Here is a 12,391-nt window from a genome sequence, read left to right as displayed (position 1 = left end):
TTAAAATGAGTAAATATTATTCATTTTAAACATGTTTATATTATTTATAGGGCTATAAAACACAAAAACGAAAAAGTTTTATTGTCTTCTTCTCTGATTTAACAGCAGCTGGCCAGCAGGTGGGTCGGCGCCCTTGCGCCCACTAGTGGCGAGCCGCCACTGGTTGTTAAACACTCAAGCATAATTGTATTAATCAGCCCACATTACAGTTATATGTTGACAACACTTTATATTCAATATAGCATTTCAGGGGAGTGGCAGAGAGACAGCATTAGTCAGTTTTTCTGTGGACTGTCCCATAACCTAGGATACGTTACAAAAAATATGAATGCATATAGGCTAACGTTACATACTGTAACATTTACAGTATATGCATTCATATTTTTCTTGTGCTTCTATGGTCATAAATACACACATCTTAATGCTATCTATAAGACATTCATACATGCACAAAGTGAATATGGAAATGCAGTGAATATCATACCTCAAGCTGTTTACTCTGCATTTCTTAGCATTTACATTTCATACTGTAACAATTTATACTACTCAATTAAGCCAAGAAAGAAGTTTGGTCAACAGTACAAAATATACAAAGCAACCAATTGCATTCCACACATTTTTTTTTATTATTATAGGCCTATAATATGTCCATGTAGAGGTCCAGTCTTCCACTCCTGTTGTTTGTAGTGCTAGGGCCTTTCTGTCACGACTGCTGCTCACCTCAGACTGGACACATGCACGTCATTATAGTGGTAATTTATCCTAGAAAACAAAACAGGGAGATAGAGAGTTATGGAGTTGCTCATGCACTCTACAACAACACACATCTTGTATCTCTTCTCATCTCTAACATTTCCATTCCACAGCATGCAAGCATCCTGCTTCAAGAGGTGTATGATTGTGTATGTGACAATAAAACTCGATTTGATTTCAATATTTTAGAGGGTTTAGAGTTCACCCACCAGTTTCTGCTGTGGGAAACTTGATATTTTAGTATACATATTTTGCTTGCTTAATCATAACATCTAACTTTTATAGATCGACATCTTACCATGGTTGGCTTGCAGCATTTGGACACAGACAGGAGAAGAAAAAGGTTGACTATATAGTTTAACTAGTATACAGCTCAGACAACAACTTAAAGGTCAGGCCAGCTTGACTTAGATATGACATGTCCAAGTAAATCACATCATGTTCTTTTTCTCGTTGTCTTCATATCAATCTTGTGACAGATACAACAAAACCCATAATCTCACCTTTGTTTACCTTTCTTGTCATTATCTGTTATTAATTTGTCATCTTAATTTCTAACAGAATCTAACAAGCTATTAACTTACGATCAACATTAACTAAAGCTTGCTACATAAAATACCAATATTGACTAAATCCATGAGTGGTCTGCTAATGCGTTAAAATGTACAAAGTAAGTAAAGTAAAGTAAACTTACCAGCGAGTGCCGCCTCGGCAACAATGAAAATGCATGGCATTGAGCTGAGACTTGAACTACGTACCGCCCATGAGGCGCTTTACTTTACTTAGATGATAATAGATCACTTCAAAACGCGCCCGGTTTCCATCATAATACATCATATTTCAACGCACAGCGAATTACGCACTGATTGGCTGCGACGGATACAGCGATGAAACCAGTGCATGCCCACTGTAAGCGCTATGCGTCTAGCCCAGGAGAAATGCGGCTATGGAAAGTATAGAGGCGGTATTATTCAGACAGCCACTTCCTGTCTGAAAACAATTATTTATATTTGATATATTAACGTTATATTGTGCATTGGAAACACAAACATACTTAAAATGAGTAAATATTATTCATTTTAAACATGTTTATTGGATTTCTAGGGCCCTAAAAAAAAAGAAAAAAAAAAACTTCTACTTCTCTCTTTTAACCAGGGAGGGCGGCGCTCTAGCGCCCCTATTGACCAGCCGCCACTGGCCAGAGCCTGTCTGCCGCCCGGTGCAGACGGGGGGAGCGCACTCCTCCCTGTCTGACAATATACGACGCTGATGTCGTGTTGTCCGTCCTGACCAAAACAGCCGTTTGAGGACCAGAAGGACTGCCTTCAATTCCAACACATTGAATGTAGCGCAGACCGGGCAGCATGGTCTTGCCAGCTGCCCCCTACTGCGTTGGCCCGACACGTCCCCCCCCCATCCCATGAGGGAGGCGTCGGTGAAGACCGTGACGTGTGACAGCCTGCTGCCCACGGACCCCCCTGGTGAGGGCACGAGGCCCTCCCCAGAGGACGAGGTCCCCCAGTACTGACATGGGAACCTTCAGCCGCTTCCACATGTCTCTCACGGGGGCCATTTCCATACTGGAAAAAACCACCTCATGAAGAGGAGGCCAAGAGGGACCACAGCAGCAGGCGTATCACGGACAGCGGCGTAACCGTCCTAGGACGGAACCTCCCGAGCGAGCCGAGAACCATCCACTCGCCGCCGCTCCGAGAGGGATGCCTATATAGACCTTGAGCTTAGAAAAAGCCCAAGTACTCCACCCGTTGACTGGGAAGAGGAGTACTCTACTTCCAGTCTACAGCAAAACCCAGGCTGGTGAGACACCACCTGACTGGTATGAGACCTGGCGATCTAACCAGAACGTCGTCCAGGGTAGAATACAATTCGTAACCCCCGAGGATGCAGAGGCCCCAGCGCGGTCTCCACGCACTTGGTGAAGATGCGGGGAGCCAGAGAGTAGCCGAACGGCAGCCTCTGGTAACCGTATGCTAAGCCCTGCAAAGGAAGCGTAGGTAAGCCCTAGGATGGAAGATCGGGATGCGAATACGCATCCTACAGGTCTATGGAGGTGAACCAGTCCCCCACCTGACAGCGTCTAACAGGTGGGAGACGGTCAACATTCTGAACCTTCCATGGGACAGGTCCAGTATGGGTCTGACACCCCCCCCACCCGATTTCTCGGGCACCAGAGAATACCGGGAGGAAACGCCACGCATAGCGTCCTCCTTTGGGACCACGACGATGGCTTGCTTCGCCAACAGAGATTGGATCTCGTCGGCCAGAGCTGTCACTGCTGTTGACCCTGACAATAGGGTCTGTACCAAACCTGAAAACGGAGGGTGGGGTTGTGCAAACTGCAACACAAGTCCTCGCCTCAGCGTTCTCTCCATCCACTTCGACATATGGCACTGCTGTAGCCATATGTGATGATAATCCCAAAGTGCACCCGCCGCCACTTGGCGCTGGTCCGCCAGGAACCGTAGATAGGCGGCCCGGTCCCACCCGCTGTGCGTTGCCAACCCTGGACTCGCCAACCACGCGAGCAGGGCGTCTCGCAGAGCCGGGATATCGCACCCTGACACTACCAATGAGGCAATCGCACCCAAGGGGAGACCCCGACAGAAAGGGCCGGTTTGATACGGGGGAAGCTGACATCACACTAGGTGACATAAGCTCCCCCACTGAACATCTCCCCAGCATGGACTGCTGAGGATCTGTTCTGCAGCTGGACATGCAAAGCGTGTGGTCCCCACACTGCCCGATAGGGTGGGTTCCTACACACCGTAGCCCTGCAGTGATATTACTACCACCCAAATCACACGTGCCTGACTGACCACCGCCGGTCTTCCGGCCGTGGGAGGCACTAACGTGATACCCGGCCTGGCGAGGGCGGGGCTGGGGGAACTCGCGCTGCGACCCCCTGGGCCTCGAGTTCCCCTGCTGACAACCTTCTTCGTTGACAGACACAACACCAGGCTCACCAAACACAGACGCATAACGTGTGGCGTGGGAGCTGCTTGACAGCACAGCATTCTCACGGACAGACCCAGGCCTAGCCAGCAACTGGGTGTCAGCCCCTGTCCCCATGAGAAGCATGAGTGCTTCACTGAAGGCACGCGGCCCGCAGCCAAAGGGAACAAATCAGAGCCCGTATCCCGCTGGTGTTGGGGGGGGGGAGTGACCGGAGAGCGAGCTAGACACAGCTAGACGGCGACGGTTTTTTAGGGCGTGCTCATCTAATGTAGCTGATCGCTCGTCCGCCAAGGCTGTCGGCCTTGTGATCACCTGTTGTCTTTGTGTCCAGGGTACCTCAGGCGGGGGCTGCGCGGTGTGAGGCGGTGTGGGGCCTAGGTCAAATACCGCCCGCGCTCCCGCGGAAAGACCAAAGTCCCTCTGTGGGGAGGGGAGCCCTGAGGAGGGAAAAACCTTCTCTCCTCCTCAAGGGGAGACTGTTCCAACCAAAGATGCCTGTGAACAAGCGTTGACAGCATCCTAGCCCTCCCTGCCGTTATAGCTAGGTCAAAAGCTGAATAACCTCAAAACCTTGCGCAATGTTTTGACGTCGGCTTGCCCTAAGGCCCCACCACCCGACACCATTTTTGACAGAAAAAACAGCAATTTGAACAATGTTGCCAGTCGCTGCTAATTCTATACCGCGGCGGTATAGGCTTTAACAGCCCACCAGCCACCTGCCGGGCCGACTCGCCTCATGGCGTCGGCCGGGCGGGACACCGTTCCACCATGTCAGAGGCAAAGGACTGATGCCACCTGCTTCACAAGCACGGAACACCAGTGGTGGCTGCAGACCAAAGTCTATTACTAGTGAAGCACTGCCTCACTAGTAGGCATGCAGCAACCTCCACTGTGGTGTGCACCCATGAAGGGGTAAATGAACGAAAACTCCACTAACACACTGCAGAATGGGCAAGCCCACACACACAATTGTTAAGGGGATTCAGACCAGAGAAAAACACCAGTCCCGTCCACACAATTCATAGATTCACAAAAAGCACACCAGCCCTGAGCCTGGGAACATGTCTATGTTCCCCGGGTCCTATGTTCCCCGGGTTCTATGTTCCCCGCTTTGATTGATTGATTGAAAATTTTAGACCACCAGCCCTGATTCCAAACTCTAACCTTAACCAGTTCGAAAGAGGGCCTAAGCTTAACCGTTCGAAACAAGGCGGACATTAATAATTAATAAAATAATAAAAATGTATACAAATTTCAATCTATTAATCAATCAAAGCGGGGAACATAGACATGCTCCCCATCGTGTTAGCATCGTGTTAGCATCAAGTTAGCATCATATTAGCATCATATTAGCATTGTGTTAGCATCAGGTTAGCATCATATTAGCATCATGTTAGCACCATGTTAGCATCATGTTAGCATCATATTAGCATCATGTTAGCATCGTGTTAGCATCGGGTTAGCATCGTGTTAGCATCATGTTAGCATCATGTTAGCATCATGTTAGCATCATGTTAGCATCGTGTTAGCATCGTGTTAGCATCATGTTAGCATCGTGTTAGCATCATGTTAGCATCATATTAGCATCGTGTTAGCATCGGGTTAGCATCATGTGAGTTCTTCCTTTAGCTGCTCCACGTGGCTTCACTAGTGTCCAATCTATAATGATTGATGGAAATTGATCGAAAAGGCGTTGGCGCAATAAGAAGAAGAAAAGAGGGAGAGCTGTTTGCTTTTCTATTTTCTACTCAAACTTTACTGATAATAAATGTGTCACGTGTCCAAATTGCACCAAATCCGACACCGCGTGTCCTTGGGTCCCCAGAAATACACCCGTCAAGTGTGACCGGACTAACTGGAGACGTGAAGGACACGCAGATTGGTTTCTTCTATATTTACATTGCATTGTACAGTATGTTCTCTTATTGTGCAAATAAACCTCACAGCGTTCTCAGTTATTACATTTCTTTGTGTGCAAGCTATTTTTCAGAACATTATTAACAAATGATGCTTTTAAAAAGTATGTCCCCAGCATCCCCAGCGTACAGGACACCTATGACCACCACCATGATGAAGTGTTTTCATTTTGACATTCCAGGGCGATCTGGCCTTTCTATAACGCACCATGGAGACGCTTCAGCAAGCGACCAGAGGACCGGCCTGTCGGGTAGGTGACATCATGAGCACACGCTGTGCCACCTCAGTGACATGCAACCAACTCTTTGCCTCAGGTCCCCAAGTGCCGTCTTCAAATTGATCGATTGAAACCCCCGAGGGACACTGTATGCTAAGCAATGGACAGAGCTGTGATATAATAACCATATGACAGCTGGTATATAATAACCATATGACAGCTATGATATAATAACTGTTGTGAAGGATCAGATTAAACCGAATATATATATTTATTCATATATATATATTTAAATAGTATTTGTATATCGTTTGATATCCCCTGTATAGTCCTTGTACAATATGCACTGAATATCCCTTTAGTCTACTAAACAGCCCATAATAGTTTCATTCTACCATTGGACGAGAACCTGGCGCCAGCAGCCATACCCCTAGGTTCAAGTTCAATCGTGCCGCCCAACATGTTGTGGCAAGCCCGGTTCCGCGTAGGAATACGTCTGGCGAAATACGAATGGTACTATTTGTTCACAGCGCATATATATATGGCGCAAGTAAAGTAGAACTTTCTTTTAGTCCATTAGTTCTTTACCCTCCAACCGAGTAACAGACGCGAAGCCTCACCCACGACGCACGTGTGGTGCAGTAAGGCCTACTTGGCCTCAGAATAGGCATTGAGATATCGTGTGGATTAATAGTTGAATTGTCATAGTTTGGCACTATACCGTCGAGTTGGACGTATTCTATTAAGCTAATAATAGCCTATTTATGTATGGTGCATCGTTCGGTTAGAGTTATAAAGTTATCAGTACCCCCATCGTTCCTGACGTTATCTGGAGTCTTAACCAGGCTGGGCAGACCACTAGTGGTGCTTGCATCCGAGGAGCTCCGGGCCAGGACGAGGAGACCTGTACATTGGATTACTTTACCCGGACGACGGCGAGCCTTCCACGGCTTGGATTATGCTTTGGGTGCTTTGATTATTCCATGGATAACGGCCAACACTGCTGAGTGTTGGAACTACCCCCCGGAGAGGAGTCCAGGTGAGACGGCGCTCTACACCAGTGAGGTCGCCTCACGTCTCTCCGTTGTGGACCGGCAGCTACCGTCCACCAGAGGGTCCAGCTGTATTCATCTGCGGACCGAGGTTCTGTGGGCACCGTGTTCAAGACTTTGAATTCTCCCAAGAAATCGTCGGCCAGATGGGATACCGCCAGCGGCTTCTCTAACCCCCCCCCTCCTACTGTCTTACAACCAGCGGGACCCCCCCCCCCCTTAGTGTATCCAGCTATAATCATTTAAGTACCATCGCTATAGTTCCCTAGAGAACCGGGTTGTATACTTACTCCCTGCGTAACCAGAGATTGGACATTCAATGTTGATTTACCTACGAATACTCATTTGCCATACAAGTGCATTTCAAATCATAAGTGTAAACAAGTGAACGTTGTATATACCTTTTGCTATATTAAATATTCGATTTGTACATTTGTGTGGACTTCGTTTCATCAGGTGGGAAAGTGTTCATCATATCTATATCATGTACTGGATGGCCAGAAGTTAAAGTACAAGAGGTAGTGGTTTAATACCATACTTATCAATACAGTCAGGGAATTGTACCCCTCAGTTACAATAACCATATGACAGCTGTGGTATAATAACCATATGACAGCTGTGATATAATAACCATATGACAGCTGTGATATAATAACCATATGACAGCTGTGATATAATAACCATATGACAGCTGTGATATAATAACCATATGACAGCTGTATAATAACGATATGACAGCTGTGATATAATAACCATATGACAGCTGTGATATAATAACCATATGACAGCTGTGATATAATAACCATATGACAGCTGTGGTATAATAACCATATGACAGCTGTGGTATAATAACCATATGACAGCTGTAGTATAATAACCATATGATAGCTGTGATATAATAACCATATGACAGCTGTGGTATAATAACCATATGACAGCTGTGATATAATAACCATATGACAGCTGTGGTATAATAACCATATGACAGCTGTGATATAATAACCATATGACAGCTGTGATATAATAACCATATGACAGCTGTGGTATAATAACCATATGACAGCTGGTATATAATAACCATATGACAGCTGTGATATAATAACCATTAGACAGCTGTGATATAATAACCATATGACAGCTGGTATATAATAACCATATGACAGCTGTGATATAATAACCATATGACAGCTGTGATATAATAACCATATGACAGCTGTGATATAATAACCATATGACAGCTGTGATATAATAACCATATGCCAGGTCTGGTTGGAGCCAGAAAGAAGCTAATGGTTATATGCATCGCCTACAGTACTACTGGCAAATATTTCATACCACTTAATATAAAATGTATCCCTTTAAACAAGAGTCTGTGTTTTACAACCCTGCTGTAGGTCCATGGTTTGTACTGAGGACATGGTTCTGTATCGTTAGTGGCTTAGCTTGGCTTCGCCTTCTGCACTATCTCGCGTACGTGCACGCGTACTGAATAAACCACAAATGTACCTCTAATACCAGTATTAGTCTGACCACACCCCTCATCAGCTTACCTTCATAAGCAGGTGTGTGGTCACCTGCTCTCCTCCTTCTCGCTTTCACCACAAGGAAGAGGTGCCTCGGTAGATCCCCACACTTGACACCATGATGGAAGAAATTGGATTAGGAACAGCTTGGGAAACAAGGATACGTTGACATCATATCTTTATTTTCTCTCTCACTATTTTCGAGAAAATACGGCGATATTGTCTTCGTACTGGAGTGTCTAGAAGATGATGATCATTCTACAAACCCTCCACCGGTTTTCGTATTGGGAGCACGCCGCTGCATGCTTCTCAACTGCAGTTCCTTGCTGTGTTTGTTGGGGTGAAACCTGTCAGGCCACAGCTGAACTGTCGGACATGCCGCTGTTGTGAGGAGCGGTGCGTTCCAGGTTGGGTGAGTAGTGTTTGCTGGCGGGCTCCACTTGTCTGTTAGTGCTATGGGGGCTACTAGACAAAGTTTATGGAAACCGGCCCCAGGCTAGGGTCCTTTGTTTAGCCGTCTAGGCGACAGAAGGCCTTGGTCTGGCGACCATTATAGTTTTAACTAGTGGGCCGCGACCATTGACACTGGTGATCCCTGTGTGTTCTGGACGAGTGGATTCTCTCTGTCACCGTGTTAAGACCCCATCTTTCATATCCAAATGAGAGTATTCCTTCACGAGGGGATATGTGCATGTAATGTGCGATAGCGGCAGATTCATGTTCAAAGTCAGCTATACAGGCCAGTTGGTACTGTGCTGATTCCGCCGGACGTGTTATTGTCACCGTTGTGAAGCGGTGTTGACGTCTTGTTTTCTCTTTTCTCTTAAAAAGTGAGGAGGGTTCAGAACGGCGGCCTGTCTGGGTGAGTGTTATGTCATTGTTTACATGTTCATAGCTTACGGTTAGCCGGTCGGTGGCCTGGCGCGGGGAGCTTGGCTTCTCGCGCGCCGCCGGGAGCTCGCTCCTGATCGCGTGCGTCGTAGATCGGCGTCTCGCGAGCGGAAGCGATAGCACCCGAACGGCTGGAGCAGCCGTTAGCTTGATGCTATTCTGTTGAACGTGCTTTGATTTTTAACATGTTTTACACTCTTGACCACGACGTCATCCTTGACAGGGGATGTTCGTCAACCCTGCCCAAGCCTAGACGGGGATTGCGTCAACAAAGAGGACTGTAGCGACTGGTGGAGCGGCGACGCTGCCCGGATCGAACAACACGGGACGCTTGTGACTGCACTTCGCTGATCTGCGTTCCGGGCAGGTACGGGGTTGGCCAGACCCTCATAACACGTCTTCTGGTTTTACCTTGCTAAATGTATTGTGAATGACGGTGTTTTTTCCCAAAACGTGTGTTGTTGCAATGCATTTGAGATACGTTGCGGGTTGTGTGTGAGCTGTTTTTGTCACTGGCAGTAGCTTCTCCGTGCAGGTCGTGATGTATTGATCTGGTTGTTGTGTGAGAAACATCATGGTGTTTATGTGTACCGTGTACTCACTACTAAGGCAACTAACCTATGAAGCTATGCTTGGTGACGAGTGAGTAAAAGAATGTTCTTTCTCAGACTGTAATGACAATGGACAGTGAGTTCACACATTAACAGGTTTTCCTGTTTTAACTGGCCGTATTGAGGGTAAAATAGGAGGATTGTGTTTTTCCCCCCCCGGTTCCCTGGGGACTTTATCACCTCCTATCAGACATGTTGTGCATTAATTGTGTCTTTTGTGTGGTAGGGATACGATGTAACTCTCAGCTTGATTGCTGAGGTTGTGCTAAATCTGCTGGAGAAACTTATTTCCTAAAGGGAAATTGGTTTGGTTGCTGTCATGTGTGTTTAGCAAGGCCTGTGGTCGATACTAATCAAGAATGATGTATTCTCTCATTGTGATGATGATGGGTTGTGTGTGTCATGTGACCTACAACTGGGTTGTACTGGCCACAGAAGCACATGTGTATGTTGGACCGGGGTTCTTAGAGCCCTCTCTATTCTGTGTTTTTCCTTAGTAAAAATCAGATAGCAGGTTAGCTCGTGCGCTGTGTGGAGCTGTGAAACGCTTCATAGAGCTGACTATGACTGTGTCATATTCTCTTTTTGTCGTTACGTCGTATCATGGGTGTGGGGTCGTAAAGGGGTGAACTGGTAACCTTTCCTCTCCCCATTGTCTGTCGGTCAGGGGTACACCCCCTGTCCTTCAAGGTTCCCGTCACGTGGCGGTTCGGCACGTTACGGGGGGGGGGGGGGGGGGGGGGGAGGGAGTTCCTGGTCCCACGGCCTGGTATATTGGGCGTGTGCACCGCAGGAATTCCCCCGCCATAGAGTACGTCACCGTGCGCGTCTCTGTTGGTAGGACTTCCGTGTGCTGTTCAGGTCCATGTGATGGATCTGTTTTCAGGGGGGGTGGTCAGGGCTCCTCCTCACCAAGCGCCTACTCAGGCCTTCTGTGAGTTCGGACTCCTTCTTCCATGTGATCCATGTGAGGAAGCCTCCATCAGAGTACAGAGCCTTCCTCCTCAGATTGTCAAAGTGAGTGGACCCTCTAGAAGGGTCCTTTTCTATTGTATGTATATTCGATTCAATTCGTTTATTGAGTGTGTATGGGTTCGGTGCCTCTTCCCCGGAGGCCCTAAAACCAGTTTTTTACATGGCTCAAGGTGCAATATATTCTTTTCAATCTGTACAGCTCGCGTGGGAAGTCTCTCTGGGGATCCCCGTCTCTTTCCTATGGGAGGGTGGTGGGATGTAAAAATGTGAACATTTTTTACCCCGGCTGTGTAGACTGGGATACATACTGTTGATGCTTCCTTCTTTCTATTCCAGAAGTGTTGGAGTTAGGGAGTGTCACACCCCTCTTGTCGTTCCCCTGGGCGCCTTGGGGATTCAATGGCAGGTCTAAATAGCCTGTTCATTGATGGGGGTGTGTCCCGACGCACGTATAGTGCTAGCTCGCTGTAAACAGGCGATTGACTGGCACGCCTTAGTTGCTTGTGGTTGAAACAGCGTTTTTATAAAGCAACTGAGATGGGGGTTTTTCCTCTTCCGGCGACCACATCCCATGACCTGGGTGGGTTGTCGACGGATCCTCGTTCATGTCTGGGGGATGATGACGGGATGGATCTGAACATATGTAGTGGGGTCTCACGCCCTTGGGGTGGGCCACCAGGCGCGGTTCGTCCCGACGTCTGGGTGGCGCCTTCTTTTCATGTTAAGATCAACACGCATATCTGCCCTTTTCCTGGGGCATGTCGGCGTGGTTAGGGCACGGGACTGGTTCTGGTCACGCTGGTCCAGATCAGTTGAACCCGTTGTCCGCCGGGGATGCAGATCTGCTGTTCTGGTACCCTGAGGGACTTGGGCTTTTTTCAGGGGGAAAAATGCCAGGTCGGTCTGGGTGTCACAGGGTTAAGCGCTATGGAGACCCTGGTTGGGTATGTTTTTACTCAGCACTGTCGTCATGGCTTACAGCCATGCCATTCTGTACGCGCTCGATCTCGTCGGATCTCGGCCGCTACACAGGTTGGTCCTGGTTAGTACTTGGTTGGGAGACCGCCGGGGAATACCAGGAACGGTGTGCTTAGGGGCTGGTTCTCCATTGTTTTTCGCTCCTCTCTCACGCATGGCGAAGAGGGGCCTGTGGGGGTGGTTTTTTGACCTCCTCTGGTGACCCTGTGCTTCCCGTACCGCCAGGCCCGGTCCGAAGTGATGTTTGCGACCCGTAGGCCTGGGTTAACCCTTTTTGGAAACTGAAACACTTGTACTGCGGTATAGCCGGTGTATACCCGCAGGTGTGTTTTGGAGTTTTTTCTTGAGGGGTTATAGGAACAACCACCGCATTGGGTAACACCGAGGTGGTTGATTCCCTGGTGTGTTGGAGCAGTGTCAACTCCCGGGTTCACCGGTTGAGGGTGCCCCTGCACGTTCATGACGTCTGCCAATCGTGTCAGCCTTCTCTGCCTCGAC

At 47.8% G+C, this 12,391-nt stretch overlaps 1 protein-coding gene across 1 annotated transcript in view; it reads left to right on the top strand.

The window, feature by feature from the left end:
* ca9 (carbonic anhydrase IX) overlaps positions 1 to 12,391 on the top strand; it is a gene marked incomplete at its 5' end in the record, with an annotated part of 48,670 nt that overhangs the window by 32,481 nt on the left and 3,798 nt on the right. Inside the window, one exon of the mRNA XM_084325951.1 lies at positions 5,828 to 5,896. Within this exon, the coding sequence (XP_084182077.1) occupies positions 5,828 to 5,896 (69 nt within the window). The remainder of the gene's footprint in view (positions 1 to 5,827; positions 5,897 to 12,391) is intronic.

The sequence above is a fragment of the Notolepis coatsorum genome, assembly GCF_963971535.1.
Source record: "Notolepis coatsorum genome assembly, chromosome: 12".
NCBI classification, from domain to species: domain Eukaryota; kingdom Metazoa; phylum Chordata; class Actinopteri; order Aulopiformes; family Paralepididae; genus Notolepis; species Notolepis coatsorum.
Note: the sequence above shows the minus strand (reverse complement) of the source record. Positions and strands in the feature narration are given on the sequence as shown.